The sequence below is a fragment of the Poecile atricapillus genome, chromosome 2 (genome assembly GCF_030490865.1).
Source record: "Poecile atricapillus isolate bPoeAtr1 chromosome 2, bPoeAtr1.hap1, whole genome shotgun sequence".
NCBI lineage: Eukaryota > Metazoa > Chordata > Aves > Passeriformes > Paridae > Poecile > Poecile atricapillus.
The window spans coordinates 67,908,597-67,933,845 of NC_081250.1; the positions used below are offsets into that span (position 1 = coordinate 67,908,597).

General features: G+C 44.4%; 1 protein-coding gene across 1 annotated transcript; it reads left to right on the top strand.

The window, feature by feature from the left end:
• Nucleotides 1–24,488, top strand: PXDC1 (PX domain containing 1). Its single transcript, XM_058831821.1, has 5 exons — nt 1–635; nt 13,469–13,560; nt 13,832–13,949; nt 16,662–16,773; nt 22,854–24,488. The coding sequence occupies exons 1-5, from the start codon at nt 380–382 to the stop codon at nt 22,969–22,971; spliced, it is 696 nt and encodes a 231-aa protein (XP_058687804.1). The 5' UTR covers nt 1–379; the 3' UTR covers nt 22,972–24,488.
• The last annotated feature ends 761 nt before the right edge of the window (nt 24,489–25,249 follow it).

The following is a 25,249-nucleotide window of genomic DNA, read 5'->3' on the forward strand; positions in this document are numbered from 1 at the left end:
GGGGCGTCCCCCCGCCTTTGGACGGGAGGGGCTCTGCCTTCCTGCCGAGCCGAGAAGGGGCCGAGCCACCCTGCTCCCCGCCCCGGAGGGGGTGAGAGCCGCCCTGCTGGGCGCCGGGGGCTCGGCGGGGCAGGGTGCCCGGGCCGTCCCCTCGCTGCGGCCGCCGGCTATGAGGCACTAGCGAGCCTCCCTCCAGCGCCGGGAGGCGACACAGCCCCGGCGGGCAGGGCCAGCCCGGGGGGGCCGTGCGGCGGGTGGCACCCCCCTTCTCTCTTCCTCCTCCTCCTCTTCCTCCTCCTCCTCTTAACTTGGCCACGGCGGCGCGGGGCGGTGCGCTTCGCCCTGCGCCGGCGGCGGGGGATGTGCGGGCGGCGGCGGGATGGCTTCGGCCGTGTTTGAGGGCACCTCGCTGGTGAACATGTACGTGCGGGGCTGCTGGGTGAACGGCATCCGGCGGCTCATCATCAGCCGGCGGGGCGACGAGGAGGAGTTCTACGAGATCCGCACCGAGTGGTCGGACCGCAACATCCTCTACCTGCACCGCAGCTACTCCGACCTCGGCCGCCTCTTCAAGCGGCTCCTCGACTCCTTCCCCGAGGACCGGCCCGAGCTGTCCCGCTCCCCCTTGCTCCAAGGTTTGAGCAGCCTCCGCGGCCCTGGCGCTCTGTGCTCTCTCGGCGGGCGGGTTTGGGCCGCCGCTCCCCCGGGGCTGGCCGGGGAGGACGGGCGGGCGGGCGAGCGATCCCCCTCGGCGGAGGGAAGGGGCTGAGGAGCTGGAGCCGCTGAGAACCGGACGGGGCGGGGGGGGCAGAAAAACTGCGGGGGCGTTTTGCGGTCGGAAACTCCTCCCGGGATGTTGATTTGTGTTTCTCTTTTTTTTTTTTTAATTCTGTTTTTTTTCTTGACTATACGTTTGGAGCCGAGGGCTCCCCGCAGGAGGGTGGCCTCAGTATCGCTGCTGCTGCTGTCTCCAGCTGCGCGGCTCCGGGCTAGGCTGGGCTGGGGCAACAGAGGGATCCCCGATGGCGCTGCCCCTCTCCGGTGCCTCCGGGTTCCCCGAGGAAAGGCTGGGGGGTGGTTGGTAGGAAAAAGGGTGTAGCTGAAAAATCTCCGAATGTTGGTATGTTGTTTGCCACAAGGAGGGGGCAAAAAAAAAAAAAAAAAAAAAAGAAAAAGGGCTGCGGCGCTTGCCAGGGGACGGAGCAACTCTGGGAGCTGGCGTAATTCCTCACATAACTTCTGTGAAACGGGAATTGCGGCAGCGGCTAGTAGAGACGTCTGTTCTCTTCCAGTTTCTGAAGTGGATTAACCAAACTCCGAGGGATGTTGTCCATGCTCAGGCCTTGCTGTGCAGAAGTAGGATGTACCCAAGCTGTCTTGCCGGTTGGGTTTAGTTTGTTTAATGTTCGGGGTATTTTTTAGATAGAGTTATGTGTTCTACTCTGACGTATTTCAAGTGTGTAGAGTGGTGAGGAGCATCCAGTCATCTGAAAATGCGTGTAGCACTTCCAGTCTCCCCACTTGTTTGAGTTACGACGTAAATTATTTGATTGAAAAGGAACAGGGAAAAAAACTATATTCTGTGCATGATTTTCTCTGTGAGAGGATGGGAAAGTCTTCACAAGTTCTCACTTAGCGTCTCACCTTGCTAGTGGGACCCCCTTGCAGAGGGTCTGCATTTTGCTGTTGTCGGAACTGCGTCTCCGCCGCTCATACAGCTGTAAACCCACGGGACTTCATTCCTGGGCCGTCCCTGGGTGACAGCGACCTCTGTTCCCTGTCAGTGACGATCCCTCCCGGGCTGCCTTCCCAAGGATATTTGCTGGCAGGTGTTTATAGTGAGACAGGTCTTTTTCCATGGTCCTGGCAGCTCCCTAACCTCTGGTGCTGGGCTAGCTTTGGGTTTTTTATATGCCTCCCACTAAAACGCTCGTAGGTATGAGCCTGTGTCCCCCGGCTTTGCTGTCCCCGCTGTCGGGAGGTGGCCCCGGGAGCTCCGCCGCCACTCGCGGGTCCCGAGTGCCCTCTGCAGACGGCGGGGATGGGCGCAAGGCAGCCGGGCCGGCCGCAGCCCCGCGCTCCTGCTCGCTGCGGGCCGCGAGTGGGAGATGCTGGCAGGGCTGGGTGCCGGAGGCTCTGTCTCCTCCCGCCTGGGTGCAGGCTGGGAATGGGGCTGTTCCTGCGGCTGCCGGACCCCACCTCCCAGCCCGGCACAAAACAGTGCCCCATGTGTTTCTGATGCTGACCAGGGATCTGAATTACTGCAAAAGCTTGTTGCCCACCGCGTGTGTCCTGCCCAAGGAACTGAAGGTGTGATTTTTACTAGTGCTTAGTGGCAGTAAATTCTCGGTAACATGGCCTTCAAGTGTATGTGGCACCTGGGCCACGGCTTTTGAGGATGCTGGGTAGGTTTGGAGTGAGCCTGCCTGTGGTCTGCAGGGAACAGCACCTGCCAGAGTCACTACGACTAAAAATTGACGTCCCAGGGTGCAGGCAGTCCTTCTTGTTGGCTTTCCGGGGTTCTGAAGAGTAGCTTGGCAGCTGGACTGGGGTGTGTGCTGTGTCTGGCTGCAAATGGACTCGATCCTTGGCCTCCTGCCCCTCCCAGTGCTCCTTCCCCATTGGTTATGCACAGGAGCAGCTGCTCATCCTAAAGCCCTTCTCATTCCTCAGTGCCTGTCTCAAGCAGCATGGTTCCTCTCCTGTCTCAAGGCCTGCCAGAGCTTTTGCAAAGTATTCAACTCTTCACTTCTCTCTGAAGTGTTATTTGTGCTGTGTGAGCCAGATGGGATTATAGTCCCTTGCACTGGCTTTACTTGACAGTCCCAGGTAGCTACACCATTCATGCATGAACAACTGGGAAAGATTAACCATCTTCAGCCTGGGTTGCTCAATCTCTGCCTAAAATCTAGAGCCAGCAACCTTGACTTACCTTTATCTCAGGAACAGAGACTTCAGTAGAATGGGGAATGAGCAAAGCATCAGTTTAGGATCAGAAAAATCTAAACCTAATATAAATAGATTATGATCTGTTTAGCTTGTTGAGGGAGTGGGGGTTAACTTTGCAACAGAGACAGAATAAAAATCAGGAGTAGTTTCTAAGCAATTACAGCATGCGTCACAATTTTAGCAATACTCTGTTCAAAATTATGCTGCTCCTGCTCTAAAGAAAATTACTTTGCAGAGTATGCTTCTCTGCCTAAAGAACACTTCATCATACCAACATTTTAAATTGGCTGGCCACAGCCTCTGATAACTTGACAAAGTTGAAACATAAAAACCTCATTTAACTAAGTGGCAGTGATGCAAAGCTTTGTGTGCAAGAAGAGATTGCATGGGGCATGTCCAGTCTTTACAAAAATCATGGGATAAGCATGGTTTCTTAATGCCTTTAAAAATGTTTAAAAGCAGATGTCCTGCTGTCTACAGTGAAGCTCAATGTACTTAACCCAACAAAAACACCTGACAAAAGCCCATTCTTGTGTGTGTTAGCATTTAGTCATATACTTTTGTGTGTATTTTTATACATATACAAATGTATTTGCATATATATGTGAGTTTGTATGTGTGTGTGTGTGTGTGTTTATCTTGGGCTTCCTGAAAGAAGGTGAATATCAGCTCTGCCTTTTATCTGGAGGAAGTGATAAAGTGTTGCAAACCAAATTTGCATCGCATTGAAGGACTCCAAAGTCCCTACAGATTTGCCTAAGGAGCATTATAAGGACTAGCATTATCCTACAGCTCAGTCAAGCTGTAGTGTGTTACATTTAAGGGATATGACTGAGAGTGGAAGCTTGAGCTATTTGATGTTATTAACTTTTTAAACGAAAGTTGTGGTTATTTTAAAAGCGTCAGCAATTTTAGAAAGACTTGGTTGTTACCTTTATTGCTGGCTTCAGCAGACAGTTCCTGCTCTGATGGAATGTGCTCCTTTTCTTGTTCAGCACGAGGAAACCATCCTCTCCATTCCTTTCTTGGCCTCCCATCCTCTCGGACTGACTTCCACAATGCTCTCCCCTTCCTTATTTGTTGGAGCTGCTGAGTGCTTTCAGATTGCAGAGGAGAGGATGGGAGGTGTAGCTGTCTGCAGTGGCTGTTCATCTTACCCTTTCTTTGATATGAGAGATGGGGAGGTCCCTGGGGGGAGTAGGGCATTCCCACAGTTTGGTCTTGTCTTTGGTAGCTAATAAGAACACGTGGCAGAGGGCACTCTGTATCTGGAGGGTACAATGATGCTAAAGGCCAAGAACATTCAGCAACACAAGGCATCTCACTAGGAAACTGGTAAACAAGGTTAGATATGTGCATACCTGCAGGGTGACTAAGTATGATTCACTGTGCTGTAACTTGCTAGTATTTTATTTGTCTTTGAAATCTGCCTGTCCCTTGCTCTAGGCAAATGCACAAAAGAGGATCACAGGAAAACACAGGTTCATTCACTCCTGCAAAGAACACAGCCTAATGTTACTAAATTGTCTGTTTCTCTATATAAAGTCTACTTTTGAATTTAATCCATTTTCTTGAGAAAGGCAGAGCTATGGACTTAGAAGCTGACTTAAAATTGATGGAAATAGAAATAATTGCAACAGACCAAATAGACACCAAAACTGAGGTATAAAACTGGAAAATGACTCTTCCTTTTCCCCCTCCCTCTCTTTTTTTCTCTGAATACTACTTGTGAGGAGGTCTCATCTAAGATTTATCCTAGAGCTTCAGCCAGCTTCAGTGCAGTCAGCAGTCACACACCTCCCTCACCTCTGACTTCAGAGGGCGGAATCAACCCCTTAAGGAAGCCAAAAGAGCACATTACCAGCCTTTCAAAACTGGGATTTTTTTGCCTTTGGAGTGGCAGGGTGGTTTCTGGCAATCTTCCTCTGCACTTGTTTGTTGCCTTTGTTATCAAAACAGATAGAAGATAGCTCAGATGCTCTTCCAATATAACTGTTCATATTGTTCCTACCTGTAGTGCCTGGTCCTGCTCTGATACTCTGAGCTGCCAAACCAGAAACTCTCTGACAGATTTATTTTATTACTAGATGGGCCTCTCTTCCCAAAGTTCTCATTTTCCTCCTTTCCATGTCTCCTCTGACTCATTCTGCTTTGTCGTGGTGTTTTTTCCACTTGCTCTTCTGTTATTTCCCCTCTGCTTCTCCAAGTTGCTTTCCCTGAGCTGCTTTCTGTTCCTCTTCTTTGGCTCCAGGTTTCCCTCCGGTGTGCTGCCATCCATGGTTATTTATGGCTCTGCAGATCTTCTCTGTACCCTTCCGCCTTACAGGTGCTCAACCTCTGTCCATGCATAGAAGTTTTCTAGTAGTGATGGTGGAGATTTCCTGTAGAAACCTTGCACCTTTACCTCGCCTCGTGGCGTAGAAGCAGTCACTTCATGCGCAGCAGACCTGAGCGGTCCCTCAGAGAGACCAGGCTGAGCTCTATCTCCAGGCCTTGTGCCTGGCCCTGGGATGGCATCCTCCTGCAGGAAGGAGGTGATCAGCTGTTTTCCATGTCCGAGTGGCTGTGCAGCAGGAAGCTCCTCCAGGGCTGCCATTGGAAGGATGTGCACAGCACAGAAGGCAGTTCTCAAAGAGCCAGCCCAGGAACATTGCTTGCAAATGCTGCATTCATAACTTAGTTTTCTATATGCTGCACTATAGTGTTGTTGTTGTTGTTGTTGTTTACAAGACCATCTGGGAGTGTGATTTATGAGAAGCAGCATAGTGGTTTCCACAGACAGCAGCTGTTTCTTGGTGCTGTGACAATATAGATAAATACACTGCATCTATTGTGCTCTTTTCATTGTTGACATTGTCAACAGTTCATTAGTGGAGCTTGCTCAGAGCTTCTGTCTTCTGGCAGACAAAAGATGCAGCTCTTGGTTATCAGGCTCTAGCAGAACTGTATAACCAAAATTAAGTTTGTGGCTTCTGGGTTTGTTTTTTTATCAGCTGAATTTCATGGTTCATTTGTAATGATGGAGATAAATGAAGCTGACTGTGTTGTTACAAAGCTAGACTCAAGCTGCCTTTTTGTGGTGAACCAAGGCAATGTGTCAGGGAAGTTTTTGGTGGAAAGGAATGGAAATGAGGTGTGTTTTTCATGACAGCCCTCACCTGATAAGAAATCAGCACTAAAAATGGTTGTAGGAGCTTGCATTTTTCATCAGGTTTTGACTGCTTTGTTCACTCCTATCTCATGCTTCTCTGACATCTTTCTTTCTTGTGGCTCATCAGGCATCAAGACTGGGAACTCTGTGGGAAAAGCCTGTCTGCTGTGTTCTGCCACCAAAACATGCCTTTTCCATTCCAGAGATCCTGGGAGATCTCGTAACGAATAATACAATGTGTGGAAAACCCATCATCTTGAGGGTCTGGGTTTCCCAGCTTTTAACTTGTCTCCTTTCTTTGCATGGGTATTCGAATGTGCCAGGGTCCTCAGGTCATGGTCACTTTTGCTCTGGGGGATTTCAGTCAGACAATTGTTTGGACAGGGCTTTTCCCCATCCTGCATCTTCTTCAAATGAACTGCAAAAGAAGAAAGAGGTGGGCAGGGTTTTGAAAGCTCTTTTTCTTTCTGCATCGAACAGATTTATTTCAGTATCTTCAATATGTTTGCTACTACCTAGTGGAACTTCTGAAGATATGGAGTGACCCACATGCATTTTGTGTACTGATCCCTCTTTAAAAAATTTTGGTCCTCATAATCAAGTTTAAGAAGGGCAGCACAATATGATAAATGTCAAAAGTCCACCTCCTTACACCCACCCCTCTTTTCAGCTCTGCTGTGTCCTTTTAGTTGCTCCCTCAGTAATGCCACCAAGAGGGATCTTGTGATCATGTCAGTGATATTGCATCAGTAGCAAATCCTATGTAAAGGCTGCAGTGACTCCTGCCACATGAGATGGATGAACTTCCCCACAAGGGGAAGGGGCAAGTGTGTCTGCCCTAAGAGAGAGGGATTTTTAGAGTTGGGCAAGAGGCATCAAAGAGGACTTGCTAGAGCTGCCAGACTTAAGTCAGACCAGTGCTGTAGCTAGGTCTAGGATCCTGTCTCTGGTGATGAGAGCCAGATGCTGCAGAAAACAGCATAAATAACAGGCAGAGAACAGGAAAGTGATGGTCCTGGTCTCTAGTAATTGAAGATCTGACATCCCTGATTGCCTGTAATTATCTGCTTTTCTCTGGATCTTATCAAGTCTTTGGACTTAAGGGATCCCTGTGGTGTTATTTCTGCAGTTATTGAAGAAAAGTTGTGTGAAACAAGCTTTCCCATCTGCTGGGTTTTTTTTTTCATTTCCTGCCTTTACATACCAATGAGTATTCCTTTGCCCTTCTAGCAGTCTTTTATCCTCCTCTCCTTCATCAGAGAGGAGGCAGCTGTTAATGGGAGCTGGTTTGACCTTTTCAGAATCCCGTCTGAGGTGGCTAATGCCATAGTTCCCAGGTGGCAAGGCTGAGGGAACAAGTGTTTGCGGTGAGGACAGATCCTACCTGGGCAGCTGCTGGAGGAGCGAGGTATGGTGGCCATGAGGCAGGGAAAATGACAGCTGAGGTGGTATTGAGAAGACCCAGTTCAGCAGAGGGAGGAAGTAGGAAGTGGTGCAAAGGAGCAAAACAGCAGAAAAAATGGGGCTGAGTTGTCTGTCGACTTTCAGCCTTGATCCATGTGCCAGCTGAGTAGCTTCAGTTTCTGCATGTTTCTGTGGAATATCTGTCTGTGGATCTGTCTAGATGTCAACTAGATATAGTCCCTAGAAGCCTGGTCTGACTTTGGACCTGGCCCTTCTTTGGATGAATGGAATTAGACTCATTTATTTAACACTATTCTCTAATGACTAGGACCTTCCTTCTATTGCTCCATCTACATCCTGGATTGTGTGTGTACACAAGGTTTAGAACATATCTGAGGGAAAGGAGGAATTGAGGGAAAAGGATAAAAAAAGTTTTAGCACTGCAGTGCCAAGGTATTCCTGGGGAATAAGGGCACATCTCTCATTGAAGTCTGGTCAGGAGAGACAGCAAAGTAGCGGTCTCCCATGCAAGGCAACTTATATGTCTTCCCTAAAGATTTGAAATCCCTAACTGCTGCTTGGGGTCTTGTGCAAAGAGAGAAGGATGGACTCGTGATTTAAATCTATAAGCCTCAAATCTTTCTTGGAGTGTAGATTAGCAGAACACAGTAGGATTTCTATCTGGATTTATTTGTTACCCCTTTTTTTCCCCTTTGGTACCTACTCTGCAGTCTTCCTGTAGGGAATGGAGAGAGAATTAGATGAGAGGAGCTCAGTGCAACTTTAATCTGCACATGCATACTGAAACACACAGCATTTAGGACTATTGGCATTCCATCTTGCATGTATCTTCAGCAAATATACCTTGGCTTCTGGTCTTGCTCAGCTCCCTGTATGTATAGAACAGATTTTGAGAAAACTGTGTATCTCTTGGACATTCTTTGCTCCCGTCCTGACCACAAACACGAAGCATAGCCCTTCAGATTGGAGAGACGGGGTTTACTCACAGTCTGGTACCATGTATACACAGTGACTTGTCCATAGCAACACACCTCCAGAAAAACAGGCTTCTGTGTGTCATCATTGACATGACATTACAGATACATACCTGACTTGGGCATGAACTTACTCTTCCTTGGAAGACACTAGAGGATTTTTGAGACAATGGTCATCTGTGTATGCTGTCAGGACTCCTCTGTGATTTAATTATGAGCCTTGAAGCACATGCTGCAATTCCTGTCCTGCTTCCTGTGGTAGAAACATGGGATGCTTTATCAGTGGTTTTCAGAATGTCATCAGTTGCAGATTTGGTGGCTCACATAGCACTAATAGGACAGCCCTACCAAGGCTTGTGTGTTTCCAACAGGAGTTGGCTCTCAGTTCATTCTCCTCTGCTGCTGAGCTCGTTTCCTGCCTGTGTGCCGCTCTGGGCCCCTCTCCCACGCTGTGAGCCAGCGTGCCAGGTACACAGCTGCTGTCCTGCTCTCCCAGCCTCCTGCAGCTGCCCCGGCACCAGGGACCCAGGGCAGGAAGAAAGCTGCAGGCTTCTGGTGCTGCTTGTGCCATACTTTTCCAGACACATGTTTCTCTGTGCAGAGTTGCTAACTACGCTTGGTCTCAAACTGAAAGCAAATCCCTTTCAGCCTTAAGGACTCTGCCTGGGGCTCTCAGTCTGGAAAGGGGCAGAGGGAATGTCAAAAGGACTGAATGAGGTCACTGACTATGTAATAAAAATAAAGCAATCTCCCGGGCATGGGTGAGTGCCAAGCTGGGTTAGGCAGTGTCATCCCTCCTGTCACCAGCCTGCTAGCTCCCACGTGTGAAGGGTGAAGGAATTTTAGAACTTTGTTAGTTGGGTTTGTGGCAAAAAAAAAAAAAGGAGCCAGTGGGACTCCAGTTTACCTTAAACCCTATAAACATAGGTGTTTATAGCATTTAAATCACTTGGAATAATAGCTAATTGTCCAAGTATAGTACAGGTAACAAGACAGAGAGCAAAGCTTTCCTGGGAGGAGTCTGTGCCTGTTTTCCATTAGCAGTCCAGACAAGGGCCAGAGCTGAGAAAAAAGGCATGAGAACAGACTTTCACCATGACCTCACTAACAAATTTCCCAGCTCTGAGTTCAGCTCTGTTGCATGACTGAACCCATCTATAACAAAGTGAAGAAAGCACAACTGGTTCCAGGATACTGGTTGCTTTACTGGTATCTTATTTTTATGGCCCATGGGCAGAGACAACAGCTTTGGGACATGTTGTAGCTGCTGTATGGATGCTTCCTATGTGGCCAGGGGATCCCACACACTCCAGATGCATCCACATTTTGGTGCATTTTTGTCAGGGTTAATGAATGGTGGGGGAGCTGGGCTCTGTCTGCAGTGTCAGCTGGCATGTCCGTGTGTCTGTTCAGACGTTTCCAGCGTCTGGAGATCCTGAAACGGTCTCTGTTTTTTGTTTTTTTTTCTCTTTCTTGCTGCCCTGACAAATCTTCCAAACAGAAGAAAGAAGACAGGCAAAGGAGAAGCTCCCACAAAGTGAAGAGTAGGCCTGGAAACTTGGGTGCGGTTCTGTGACCCTTCTTTACACAAATTCTGATTCCTGCTCAAACTTAATATAGTGCCTGGGTGAGAAAGGAGCTTGGATGGGGTATCCTCAGCTGCAGTCTCTTGCTTCTTCTGTGGAGTCTGGGGTTTCCTGCCTTTGACAGGAGTGGTTTGAGGTATTCCCTGCTGCTCACCTAATTGTGCTGGCAAAGCAGAAGCAGCTCTGTGTTGTGGTGTGGGAGAGGAAATGAGGTGTAGGGGGGGGTGGGAACCCCTTAAGCCACTGTTGACACCAGAGACTTTACCTTGCGAAACCCCAGTGCTCCTCACGCACGTAGGTGCTGTGGTTGATGACAGCAGCCAGTTAGAGAGTGTTGAAAGGGATGGAGAGGAAGCACCAGGACCTCCACTCCTCCTGGCTGCTTGGGCAGGCAGTGCCTCGCTCTGGTTAGCATGGCTGTGGGCTTGGGAGCAGTCTGTCAGGTTGTGGGATCATGGTCTATGACTATCTGAAAACCGCAAGAGCATCTGTTAACTTTTAAAAAACAGAGCCCTGTAGAATTAAGATAAATGAGGGCCTCACAAACTTGATGACAATTGCAGAAGAAATTACAGGTTTAAATATGTGTATATAAGCCCAGTCAAGTGGTTTCTGTTTGTTTGGGTTGCAGATGTATGGAAAAAAAAAGGCTTTATCCCGGCCAAATTGAACTCCCTGTATGGGGAATTCATTTAAGGTCAGCAGCCTTACTCCCCAAAGCTGCACATCTGCAATCATTAAGAACATCTATAGGAAGCTGTCCAGGCAGATGTATCACCCTCCTTCCTACGCTGTCTGCTTTTTGGTTTTGGTATTACTGAAAGCTTCAGTAAGAAACTGTTTTTATGGTGTCAGATGTTACAAGCCTTCTGTGCCAGTTTCCAAGTTGGAGTGTGGGTTTGCATGGCTGGTGTCTTTCCAAGAGGTGGAAGGAGATAATATACCAGGGCTGGAAATTCCCTGTGAATGCAAGAAGCTGTAAAACCTCCCACAGGGTGATCTGTGACAGTGCAACAGGCTGACAGCCTTGTCTGACTTCTTGGTGAAGCATAAAAAGGCCGTGTGGAGCTGCAGATGCTTTCCCTGATTACTAATGAGAGAAATCCTGACCGCTTGGCTGGTTTTCCTCGTGGGATAAATGCTCAGAGCTGTTGCCAAGGTGGTTTGGGTTTTTTTTTTTTTTTTCTTTTTTATCCCCCTCCCAGTCTGAATATCTTAATTTGTTTGAAAGTATCCCTCCTCCTGGTAAAACACTAATTCCAACAGTGCACACTTATCTGGGAAAGGGTCTGAGATCGAGGGCAGATTTGAGAGGGAGCAGTTGAATGCTGAATCCCTGGCGGATCGGCAATGAGGTGGGAGCCACAGCTGGGTAGCCTGTGCTCTGACTGTATCACTGTTTATGTAGAGTGGATCAAGACCAGCAGGAGAAGTGGAGGCACCCCACGGCAGCTGGCACTGGGGTGGCTGGTTCTGTTTTCTCTGATGTGGGCTGCAGCAGGGCCAGCAGCGTGTTTCTAACATCATGGATGGGTGTCTGAGCTGTGGGGCCATTGGCAGCTTTTTCTTTCTTTTAGGGAAGATGAAAGCCCTTTCATCGAAAAATTTGAACTTGTTCCAAGTGTGGGATGGGAACATATTTGTGGAGGGGTGAAGCAGATCCACCCAGGCCTGCACCCCATAGTTAGGATGATGAAGTGCGCTGGTCTGCAATTCAGGTCTGTAATACCAAGCACAGCCCAGCCAGTATGCAGTCTGTGGCCCCATGCAGATGAGTTTATTCATATTTACAGAGAATTTCAGAGAATTTCCAAGAAAAGCTACCTGACTATAGCGTACACCAGGCAAAGCAAGACACACACACCACCTGTGCCCTTATATGCCTGCTGGTACGCATTGCTCTAATGTCAGGAGAGGGGCAAGCTGTACTGGGGTGAGGAGATAGCCACACTGAAAAAATAGGCAAAATGAAGGACTGCTGAGCAAGAGAAAGGCTTAGACAAGCAGGGGACTTTTGTGGGACAACTGTCAAGTAAAGCTGGTTGCTTTGGAGACAATCTCTGTTTTATTTAGAGCTGTAACCGGAGGAGAGCTGACAGCTTCCAAGTCACACTTTTGTCTGGAAAGTTTCTGTGGGATTGTATCTCGTTGGTAGCAAACACCGAGGACTGGTGCAGACTGAAATTGTTTGTGGATGCTGTTCCCACACTCTGCATGTTTGATGGCTCTACATTTGTCTTTTGAATAGGAAGATGGAGATACACTTACTTTAACACAATTGTAATTTATTGAAGTGCTTCCTCACAGACTGCTTTGCAAATTTTTTAATTTTGATGGTTTTGATTTATTGTGTCTTTTCCTGTTCCAGCTTTTTGTTCTGTTTTTTCGTTTGGTTGGTTGTTTATTGTGGCTTGTTATATTTAATAGTTTCTCTTAGGTATTTCATTTTCATGGGTGTATTCTGCTCCTTAGAAATGACGCACAAATGTAGAATTTAAATGATGATTTGATTAGAAAAAGTAGGTTGCAAATATCAACAATAAAAGGCCCACTAAAGGCATGTGAGATTTTGGGGTTTACTTCTCCTCATATGCCCCGTACATGCATCTAAGCTGTGCCGTATTTCCTTCAGTCTGCTAGAAGAGGGGAAAGTTACAGATGTCCTGCAGGTTATACGTACAAAATACAGGATCGATGTTTAAGATCGCCATACTGAGCAATTCAATATTGCATTGTAATGCATCATTTTGGATATGGGGCAGTAAAATTTCTGTCTTAATCCCTTCTGCAGCACTGTGATAATTCAGTGACTGAATAGATGAAAAAAAAATCCTAACAGTTATCTTGCACTTGCAAAACATGATACTGACAAATTTTCCTTGGTCCACTCACTGGGGCTTACAGGCATAGAAATACAAAACTGCTCTCAAAGCCTTTTGCTTAGCTTGTGTTTATTTCCGCTCTTATCTGTAGAATGTGTCTTTTGGTTTTCTTGGTTTTCGTTTTTTTCTTCCTTTTTATTTACAGAAAAAAAAGTTATGAATAATGGTTCTTGGAAGCAGAAAGAGGGCTGTTTAACTATCACTGCTGGGAATGCTGTGTAGTGAAACTGCGGGTGATGGAGTAGGTGGTTCTGCTTCTGCTTGTCTTGCAATTCCTACATATGGTCATAAACAGCTGAGTTTGTGTCAGGCTCGCAACTCTGCTTGTAAACTACACCCACCTCAGTTTGGGGTGCACACTATCATCAGCTGGTTTAAAAGACATTTCTGGAAGACATATTTGAGGTTGTTCCGTGTCTTTCTGAGGGGCTGCTTCTGGCTGCTAAAGTGTGCAAAAGTGTGCTTTTGTTTATGCTTATTATCTGTTTACTTTGTTTCTAGGGCTCATCACAATAAAAGAAGCCCATGATATAGAAGCCAGACTTAATGAAGTGGAAAAGCTTCTGAAGACTATTATAAACATGCCCTGGAAGGTAAGCCAAGCTGCAGTTTAGCCCAGCTTGACTCCTCCTTCATGGTGACATGCACTCTCATGCAGATTGGAATGTGATGGGCTTTGCCAAACTCTGAAAGAAGCAGCAATTTAAAGTAAATGCTGAGTGCCAGAACTGTGTAATGATGCCTCCAAGCTGTCACTTGTAATAAGTCTTTCTGTCATACTCTGAAGGGGTGGAAATAGAGAAGAGGGACAGAGCAAAATGCTGGTTAAAAATAGATGTCCATGTTTATTTCTCTCTTTTTAAGTATTCAAGATCTGAAGTTGTCCTCACATTCTTTGAGAGGTCTCCTTTGGACCAAGTTCTAAAAAATGACAACGTCCATAAAATTCAGCCAAGCTTTCAAAGCCCAGTTAAAATATCAGGTAAGAATTGTTAACTTCCTGCAGTTGATGCAAGAACTGAAGAATGAAAATTACTTCATTTGCTGTTCCCATTGTTATTTCTCTATCAACAATTCAAAATGTAGTTCTCAATAGTGCTGTGTGATATAGGACATAGAATTTTCCTTGATAGACTGTGCAACATGCATTCAGGCAATAAAGTGGCAGGTGAAATGGGAGGCTGACAAATGCAAAGCAGTGAATGTGAGGAAAATGCAGTCCTTTACTGCATATCATCACAGTGCTGGTACCACTTAGAAAGGAGATTTTTGAGGCGATTGATACAGTTCTGTGAAAATGTAAGCTTGGTGCCAAGCAATGGGCAGTATCAGCAGCGAGAATATTAGATATTATTAGGAAAGGAGGGGGAAACAGAGGAAAGTAGCATAGTCCCATCTTGAATACAATATGCACAATTTTGGTTTCTTCATCTCAGGACATATTAGAATTTAAAATTATACAAATAAAAGGCAAGGATTCAAGTTGCTGAACAACTTCTCTAGAAAGGGGTTAACTAAAGAAGGACACTTCACCAGTAAGAGGAAATTACAGACTGGTATGATGGAAGTCTACAAAGCTGTGAATAGGAGGTCAATTACCCTATACTTATGAAACAAGAGCTCTCAATATCATTGACAGACAACAGGCTTTAAACAAAAGAAAGGTTATAATATTGTTTTGTTTCCATTCAAAGCATAGTTATGGAGTGGAACTCACTGTCATAGGATATGGTGAAACTGAAAGCAGAAGTGACTTCAAAAGGGAACTAGACAAGGAAGTGGAGGAAAGGTACATTGAAACCTGTCACAGGTGGAGACATAGGAAGTTCCTAAACCACAGATTGCTAGTGGGTAAAGTGGAGAGCCTATCCTTGCCTATTCTTTTAGCCTTTCCCCTCTTCATCTGCTACTGACCATTGTCAAAAGGTCTGTGAGCTTCTGATGTGCCTGGGTTTGCATTTCTATACTGAAACACTTTGTTTGAGCCTAATGGCAACTCCTGGTTTTCTGTCACCAGAAGAGCTTATTTACAGTTAATTGAAATTAAATACTACATAGTCCTCCAAGTTTTATAGTGTCTGGCAAGGAACTGGTATCAATTTTCTTTGGTACTAACAAAACTATGTCAGCTGAATAATAACACGTTTTAATTCCAAGTTATTGTTGGCAGTGATGAGTCATACCTAATTAAATAGAGGTAGAGTTTCCTACCTATGCAGTTATCCAAAAGCATCTTATGATAATTAATTTTATCATTCAAGTGATTGCTGTCATTAATGTTAAGAACGGAGGTGGAAATTTGATGTTAATTGATATTTGCCTCATCTGGATGTTGCACAATGGAAATGGTTCAGTGCCTGACAGCACTGTCAGTAGATGGCAGTAAATGATAATGGGTAAAGCAGTTCATGCAGCAGTGAAATGCTGCAACTCTTAGGTCAAGTCAAGGACACTAGGAAAATAGTGACATTCCTGTTAGTCATAGTGCAGCTTTCTACCTGGCTCACAGTCTTGGAAAAGCATGGAAAAATGTTTTGTATTCTCTGAAAAAACAGTCCCCTGCATGGTCCTGCTTATAGTAGTGGGTGATGGAGAAGAGAGAAGCCCTCTAAGATGAAAGCTGAATTTGTATTTGTGGTGTAAATCTTATTTTACAATCATACAATGCTGGTTCAAGATGAGTCAGATGAAGTGTGATTCTTCTGGGGATCAGTTTTCACAACACCCAAATGTATTCTGCTAAAATGAGTTGCAGTAAAATATGAAATGAAAGTCAAAGAACACTCTCAGGAATAATATGGAAGTGAGTTTTGGCTTCACCTTAATGCAGGAGCATGTAATGTTAAAAAAAAACAAAACAAACCTCGTCTCTCCTGTCTCATCTGTTCATTGCTTGAACTCTATATATAGTTGAGATTTGTTGGTGTGTTTTCTGCCACAAACTAATTTTTTTTGTTGTGCTGAAAACAAGCAAGGCTCTAACACAGGGTCATAGTGTCTTGAGGCAGATCAAAAGTTATCCTGCTTAAGTCAGTGCTGATGTTTTTTGAAATGGACATTTATTTTGCGTTGGTCCTAGCTTCATCTAAAATTGTGTGACCAAAGGAAATCCTTGTGAATTGCCTAGTTTGACTTTCCATATAGCACCAATGTGGATTAACTTCTCATTCACATCAAATACTGTTCTTTAATTATCAATTCTCCCCAATGTAGTAAGTCAGTGGAATTAGGTGTAAATTTTAGACATTCCGTATTGGAGGCTTCTAACACAGTTAGAAGCAAACAATATGAAGGGCAGTGTAAAACATGGTATTTCTTTACATGACTTAGAGTTGGTGCTTGAATTAACTTTTAAGGTCACTTTTCATTTCCCTTTTTATATCTTTTTTATTTTTGCTTAGGCCTAGAACTGTGTAAGAAAAATACAATTACGATTTGGTAGTGGTAGTTGCTTCAGATGCTCTGTGTCATGAATTGGTTAGGTGAATAAAATTGCTTCGGCACTATCAGTTTGCAGATGTGAGAAGCTGTGAAATCAGCTTTTCATTCCTGCTCTCCTGTGCAGATTTTCAGTGTCATGCACACATCTCTGTTCATAGCCATGTCAATTACATATCAGTGTCAATTACATATGATACACAGTTGTTGTCCAGCTTTTTTTTTTTTAAATCTTTTTTTTTTCTTCTCCCAACAGAAATCATGCGATCAAATGGATTCTGTTTAGCCAACACCGAAACAATAGTCATTGACCACAGTATACCTAATGGGAAAGAGAAGCACCTGGATGTAGATTCAGCAGAACATTTGTAAGTGGAGCTTGAGCAAGAGCAATGCTGTCACTATAGCTTTCCCACCCCCTAGCAAAATGTTGACTGTCTAAGAGCAAGACTGGTACAGCTGTCATCCTGACTGGTAAAAGGTTACTGGGCCTGATTGCTAACACTTCACAGCAATTTCCTGTTAAAGTGGGTAAAATGGGAGAGTGATTGACTGCAGAGTGATCAATCCTCTGTGTATGAAAAAAAGAACTGTGATTGCTGTAGGGGTGATGTGAAGGGAGAATTATTTTTTTCTCTCATGACTGTGATGAGAGCTGATTTGAGCCCAAACTTGGAAACTCCAACAGCCTAACAAATGGCATATCCTGCTACAAAGGGTAGTAGAATGTTTGGGAAGCAAAACACTGTCCTCAGAGGGAACACATCCCTTAAAGTAATTGAGCAAAGGTCAACAGCTGCTCAGCTGGGACTTGGGGTAGCATGTGTATATCCTCAGGGAAAAGGCAAGGTAGACTGGTTTCATTGGAAAGTTCAGCCTCCTAATGGATGTAGATATTCTGGGGTCAGAAACCTGTAACCAGGAGGGCTTCTGTGGCCATAAACTAAAGCACAAGCAGCTTCATCTCAACATGAGGAAGAACTTCTTTACACTGAGGGCAGCAGAGCACTGAACAGGCTGCCCAGGGAGGTCACAGAGTCTCCATCTCTGGAGGCCTTCCCAACCTACCTAGACATCTTCCTGTGTCACCTGCTCTGGGTGACCCTGCTTTGTCAGACAGGTTGGAGTGAATGATCTCCAGAGGTCCATTCCAACCCCAGCCATTCTGTGATTCCATGATTCATGTAAGTCTTAATTCAGTGACTGTATTCACAGATGGGTATTGATGGAAATATGCATCCTACAGATGTCTGCCATACCAGGTAATTGATATTTCAATGAGCTTCAGATAGTGAATCATTTAAATATTTTTGATGAGAAGTGTTGACCTACTTTTTCATTAGACCAGTTGAATGAAGGAAAGCGAATACTGAAAGACTTATTGAGCCTTTATCTTTGAATGCAGTAATCTGTCTTGTCATATTTGAAACGCCAGTCTGTAACAAGATTTAGAGCTTGGCAACATTTTGGGAGGGGCTGAAGAGTGTATCTGGCACTTGTGTAATTGTAATTTCTTGAAGTCTTTTTATTAACTAAGTATTTTGAACCTTGACCTTGCTAACAGCATTTAAGCTTATAAGCTTTTAATAATGAGGCTGAAATAGCATACTAGAGGTTATTCTGTAAGGCCAATACCTGGAAATCAAAATTGTTATACTTCACAGTGGATTAGTCTTTGTACTGAGAGTCACAAATTATAGGAGAAAATTACCAAAGAAAGCATTTTCCTGCTTTATTTTAATTGTTTATTTTTAAAAATATTAAAAAATATTTACAGCTGGTTTTGATTTTAAAAATGTGCTCCAGCCCAAGCAAACCTTACCAGCCTGGGATCAGAAACTACAATCATCTAATTGTCATCCCACTTAAGTCAGAAAAGTCAGAAAATACTAATGTGATAAAAACTGAATGGTAGGCACAGTTTCCCATAAACTGTGATGGAAGAAATGAATCTAGGGTAACAGCCTGACTTTGTGCAGCCTGACTTAGTTTAACTTTCCAAAGGATGTGAAGTCAAGAGTCAAGAAGTTAATAAATTTCAAATGTGTGTTTTATACAGTGCCCTAAATTTTCTCATCCTGCAGCTGTATTTTATAGCCAAGATATAATAGCCAGGAGATAATGGAGACAGTGCAGCACAGCTGTTTTGCAAAAATTGAACCTTTTTCAAAAGCAGAGATTTTCTATACTGTTGGTTTAAATGTATGTTATTAGCCCAGAAAGGAAACTTTAAAATCTTTCAAATCCAATGCTGTTCCCTTTCAGTCTCAGTAAAATTGGATTTATAGTGTGTTCTACCCTGAAATCAGAGTTAATTCCTTGTGGACTTGATATCCTCAGGTGGGAATTTTTTCCTTTCAGCTGCATTAAACACATTATGACTTCTGGGTTTTGGTTGCTGATGGACTTGAATGAGACATTTTGCAGAGCAAACCTGTATTTTTTGGGAAGAGGTGCTTGATGCTGCAGCAGGAAGTGCCCATTCCCTGTGCTGGTTAGCTATGTAGCCTGCAGTGCCACCTGCCCAGTGACCCATCACCTGAAAAGTCTCATACTTGCTGCAAAAGAAACCACAGCACTTTTCCACATTGCAGTTGCTTACTCTTGTTCTGAAGTAGGTCTTTTCTGCTTCCTTCATTTTCTCTCTGATTTTGGTTGGCTGCACACCATACTGTTGCAAATTGTGGTGAAGCCAGTGTGCTCAGCATCCATGTAGTGTAGCTAGTCCTTTTTTGTGTGTGGTTCTTGGAGAGTAGTCTGAAGTCCTTTTGAAAAAAAAGGTGGTAAATAAATGCATTTGGACTTCTGCTTTGGTTTTGTTACAGAGGTACCTTTCTCTGGCTAGACAGTTTGCACTTCTGTCTTCTAGGCCAGCAGCCCAGCCTGTGGCATTGGATAAGCTGCTTTTTTGGAAAATTCACTCCAGTACCTGAAGGAGGCCTGCAAGAGAGATGTAGAGGGAATTTTCATGGGGGCATGTGATAGGATAAGAGAGGTGTCCTTAAGCTGAAAGAGAGTAGGTTTAGATTAGCTACTGGGAAGGAAATCTTTAGGTTAGGGTTGTGAGATACTGGAACAAGTTCCCCAGGTTGTGGATTCCCCATCCCTGGAGGCATTCAGAACCAGGCTAGATGGGGCTCTGAGTAAACTGACCTAGTGGAAGGTGTCCCTGCCCATGGCAGGAGGGTTGGAACTAGATGATCTTTAAGGTCTCTTCCAAACCAACCATTCTGTAATTCTATGAATGTATATTTTAAATACTTCCAGTGGTGGTGACTCAACCACTTCCCTGGGCAGCTTGTTCCAATGCTTGATAACCCTTTCAGCCAAGAATTTTTGCCTAATATCCGGCCTAAACCTTTCCCAGTAGAACTCGAGGCCCTTATTTCTTGCCTGTCACTTATTGCCTGGAGAAGAGTCCAACCCTGCACTTGGCTGCCCTCCTTTCAGGGAGTTGTACAGAGTGATAAGGCCTCCCCTGAGCTTCCTCTTCTCCAGGCTAAAAAACCCCAGCTCCCCCAGCTGCTCCTCACAGGACTTGTGCTGCAGACCCCTCACCAGCTCCACTACCCTTCTCTCAATGTCCTTCTTCCTGTGAGGGGCCCAGAACTGGTGTGGTCTCACCAGTGCTAAATACAGGGGGACAGTCCCTGCCCTGGTCCTGCTGGTCACTATTTCAGGCCAGGATGCCATTGGCTTTCTTGACCACCTGGGCACACGCTGGCTCCTGTTCCGCCACTGTTGACCAGCACCCCCAGGTCCTCTTTTTCCAGGCAGTTTTGCAGCCACTCTGCCCCAAGCTTGTAGCTCTGCATGGGGCCACTTGTTGAGACACAAGTGCATGACCCGGCACTTGGTCTTGTTGAAGCTCATACAATTGGCTTCAGCAGATCAATCCAGCCTGTCCAGATCCCTCTGGGAAAGCCTTCCTGCTCTCCAGCACATTGGCACTCCCTCTCAGCTTGGTGTCTTCTGCAAACTGACAGAGGGTGCTCTTGATCCCCACATTCAGACCATCACTAAAGATATTCAACAGGACTGGCCCCAAAACTAAGCCCAGGAAAACACTGCTTGTGAAAGGCTACCAAACAGGTGTAACTCCATTCACCATCCCTCACTCTTTGAACCCAACCACCAGTTTTTTACCTAGCAAGCCTGCCCAAATGATAAGCTACTATTTTGTTACCTCTTCTTCCTAGTGAATCTGACTAGCAAACGTAATGCATTAACCAAGGTTAAAGTGGTAAAGAATTTTGTCTTACGGTACAAGAAGTAGGCTCTTGAAAAAGACAAGTGTGTCTGTCAAGGTACTTTGAGGGAAAAAATTAATGGCAGTAGTTCAGGAATCTGAAGGTCCACCATAGAGCTGCAGAATTTATTTTGAGAGAAAGACCTGCTGGTAACAGCACAAAAGCATTTTGATGGTTGGTGTACAGCTAGAACATTTACCGTGGTAACCAGTCCTGGTTTATTGAGTTTGGTTTTGTATGAGCCCTCCAGAGCAGTGCTTTGCAGGCTGCTCTGCACACAATTCCTCTTTGGTGGCAAGAAAAGCTTTCTACTTAACCACAGCATCTGACTTCCACTACTTTGGACCTCACGTTCTGCTTGTAGTAACCTATCAGTGAGGCTGGAGAACCACAAAATCTGTGGGACCTTTCATAAGTAATAATGTAACTTTATGCTGATAAGAGAAAGAGACCAGAATCTGAATAGCCTTCTTGACTCCTCATCCACTTTCTTCACTCTATCTGCCCCACTGGTATTTCATAATCTGTTGTTTCTGGATGACTTGCAGTCCATAAGACAGCACAACATGATCTGTGAAGTGTTTGCAAGGAACCAAGTCAACTCCCTTGTGCACACGTTCCCACACATGCAGGCAAGTAAACAGCCTGGAGGGACTGGAAGAATGAAGCTAATAAACATTCAAAGTTCATTCTCATTGTTGTTTCATTTTAAGTGAATAGCAAAGCAACAGCATCGCGTGAGAAAATCCATGAGTTTCTGCTCAAAAAAAGTCTTCTATTTTGGGTCCAATAGTTTAAAAAAACGAGATGGGGAGGACCAGCAAGGAGAATGGAAAAGAGAACTGTGGCCATACATTGCAAGATGTATAGACTAGACTATCCAATAACCCATGATACTTCTAAATAAAGTTTTGGGAAGAGATGGGAGTGGGAGACTTACCTGTTTTTTTATCCTACCACTCTTCTTCAGCTCCTCTGAAATACTTAACTCTTGGGTCACCCTCTAGGGTGAGGTTAGAGGGATGTCTGCAATTGTTTCACTTATCTAAAGAGTCTAACTAGGTCATGTGCAGATGAGATGCAGTTTTAAATATTAATTATTTTAAAGCTCATCTGTTTATCTGCCATTCAGAGAGCTGCAGTAGGCCAGCTAGGCTGATAAAGGTCTTGGAGACAGACACGTGCTAAAAGTAAGATCTGGGTTAAAATTTCTTTTTCCATCTTGTGCAATTTTTTGCAGTTTCTACCTCCTTTTATTTCTCACTCTGTCATAGTGAATGACATTTCTTTCAAGATATTAAAGAGAGAGTTTGAGCAAAAGAAACTTTACAGTTTTTCAAACCCCATTTACAACTTAGGTGAAATTTAGTCCTTGGCCTGCAGTGACTGTCTTTAACTGCTAGACTATCTAGGAAGAAGATAATGTTTCTTACCATAGAAATTCAAGCCTTCTTGGAATGGGAATATGTGTAACTGAGAAGTGTAGGTTTTAACAGCTTGATGACTTCTGGTTGAGAGTAGGTATGAGACGGTAGGTAATTCTTACAAGAGTTCAGGTTATGAAACAGGTGTTGGGAAGTGGGGAGGAAAATACCAAAACAAGTGAAACTAAATTTCAGAATCTTTTTATATTTTGAGATTCTTTGATTGTCAAAATCTAAATCTTGTACCATGGGAAGGACAGCTAGACTCTGGAGGAAGGACACTGTAGTCATTTTTTGCTACCTGTGTTAGACACTTGGCCTCTTACAAAAGCCAAACCCAGAGAAGGGGCCTGTGAAATGAAAGACTGAGAGTCCAAATTCAGATGGGAAACAAAGGCAGTTTCTTTTTCACTTTTATGTGAGAACTGAGACATTTTGTGTTGTTGACACATGCTGTGGGAACAAAATAGGAGGATGTGGACTTCAACTGTGTGATTCACTCTTCCAAGACTCATTTGCTGTTTCCTCCCTTCCTTCCTTCATCACTAGTAGCTTTGAAAGTCAGGGGTGACAAGATTACCTGCTTGTGTTCACCATGGTTCTCACTGGCCTATGGTTTACTCATAAATACATGAGTATAGGAGGAGAAGGAGGTGTGGATGGAATCAGGTCCAAGTGCTTCTCCCATTCCCTTAGTCCTTTTTTTCCAATTCCTTTGATTTTCTAAATGACTTAATGCCTTTTGGTGTTTTGTTTTTTTTCATCTCTCCTTAGGTTTGAAAGTGTTAGTGACTTTACCTCAGAGCTGGAAGACAGTGATGATCCAACAGCCTATGTTACCAATTTGACATACTACCACCTGGTCCCATTTGAGACTGACATTCTGGACTGAGGCTGCTTGGGGATGCAGTCAGCCAGCATCCAGCCAACCTCTTTGTCCATAGGTTCTGCTATCTCTGGCATTGCATCTCAGTGAATAAGGCTGTGCAGACAAGACCAACAGCAGGGAAGCTGCAGCAAGAGGGCCACAAGGCTGGTTTGTAAGTGTGGTCCTCTGTTGTGTGTTATGGAGACATCTTGTAAGGAGGAATCTGCTTTGCTGCTGACAACAAACTCACTTTCTGTGAAAGCAAGGCAACAGAGGCTTCCTGGGGATCGAGGAAGTCTCTGCTATGTCTGTGGGAATTGCCTTGTGCTGAAGCAGGCACAAGTCACCCGTGCTCCTTGTGGTGCAAGTTGAGTTCCCCTTTTAGGATACCACCAGAAACTTCCTCAGATGGCGTGACCACACTTTTTATGCTTTGTAAGCAAGAAGACAAGCAAACCAGCTGAACTTTGTCAGTTCCCTCTGCAGTTGCTTAATGGAGGTCTCGTGGGTCGCTTTTTGCTCGGCTACCGGATGATTGGTGCCTTACACGAGATGTCAGAAATACCACTGAGTGCCTCCAGGAAACAGAGCACATGAGCTGACAGCTTTACTTCTTTTAATCATGGGCTTTTGTATAATCACTGAAAGGCTGACTGCTCTTTCCTGGAATAGTAAAGCAGACAGCAACTGGCATTGCAATGAACTGTGCATGATGTTTGGGTACCCAGATGATTTCAGAAGTCTGGAAACCGATGGAAAGCTGAGCTGCTCCACCAAGAAGGGTCAAGGCTATGGCAGGCACTTTGATAATATTTTTTCTTTTCATGTGGACCAGCATACGTGAATGATGCTTACAGATGTTTACATCAGAGAGATGATTCCCTATGCATATTTCTTCCCAGAGGATGGGAAGGAAGACACTGAGATTTATGTTGTGTTTGGACTGAAAAGAATGATAAGCTGCAGTGTGCCTACAGTGATAGGAAAAACAGTCTCTCCACTGCCACCCTGTCTCAAGGTGTCTCAAGGAGTCCAATTTTCTGAGATCTGCCTGGAGGGGTCAGGTGCAGACCTCCTTGTTGTGTAATGCCATGGATTTCAGCAGAGATAGGACAGTGGGAGCAAGAGTGTGAATGGACCCTGCAGCATCTTTACTATTGAGTAGTGCAGTGTTAAAGTCTCCTTGGTGTCTCTCCCTTGCAGAGCACCCTGAATTCCTGGCTCTCACTGTGAGTGCTCAACGCTCACCAACATGACCTTTCATTGAGCTTTTTGCCATCTGTTTGCAAATATTATTTTGAAGGGACTGAAATGGAAAGAAATGCATTTTTGGACATGTTTCTTGGAAAAGAGGCTTGTTTGGTCCTGAAGAAGCTGATACAACTCCACAACTCCCTTCCGCAGACTTTTCTATCTATAGAATAATGGTCAAACAGAATTTGTTAATGTAAATAATAAATTATTGAGAATCCTAATTCTTTTACACAATATGTTTTTAAAATATATTTTAATGAAATAAAATATAACTCACCTTCAGTACACTTCTGCAGCTTCAAATAGTGTTATTTGGTCTTATTTTGAGTACACTTTCCCAGATATGTCAAATCCTCTTTCTTTTCCCCATAGTTTTTGAAACACGCTGAGTAATAGCAATTCCTGTGCTCCACATGTTACTCATACTGTAAACATGGTGTGTATCCACATGAAACCTCTGCCTAGATGTCGGTCTTGGGTCTAGGTGTTTGTGGTTTAATACAAATCAGCTTAGTGGAGGATTTCTGTATTTTAACTATCATCAGTGAAATCAAATTTTGCCATTATTGTTTTTGAACATGAAGCAGATTCTTATAAGGTAAATTTCTATAGTAGAAGGGAATATGTTCTCACTCACTCAAAGACTTCCTGAGTAGCCTCTGGAATTAGAATTGGGAATAATTTTCATTTTATTTGTTTTACTCTAATTAGTTTTAATTCTTCTGCTAGTGTTCTTAGTTAACCGAGATGAAGCAGAAATAGCATCTGGTAGACATGTGTATTGGACTGGATATTGGAATATTTTATTTAAATTCCTGAACTTGTTGTCAGCCTACCATGTTGCTTTGGGTAATTCTGCTTCATCTCCCTGAGTTTTCCTTGACTGATATTTTGGAAAGCAGCGTCATTGGCTTTTGGTGCAATGTTGTCCCTAATTCATTTGAATTTTCCTATGAATTATTGACCACATGGTAACTACTTATCTTTTAAAGCACTTTAAATTGTGTGAATTAAAAAATAAATAAGTAAGTACTGTGAATTTTTAAAA

Bases quoted from the DNA above. Each gene is read 5' to 3' on its own strand.
- PXDC1 (XM_058831821.1), top strand. From the start codon at position 380: ATGGCTTCGGCCGTGTTTGAGGGCACCTCGCTGGTGAACATGTACGTG. The intron at 13,561-13,831 runs GTAAGCCAAGCT...TCTCTTTTTAAG, and splicing joins TTATAAACATGCCCTGGAAG to TATTCAAGATCTGAAGTTGT. The intron at 16,774-22,853 runs GTAAGTGGAGCT...ATCTCTCCTTAG, and splicing joins GTAGATTCAGCAGAACATTT to GTTTGAAAGTGTTAGTGACT.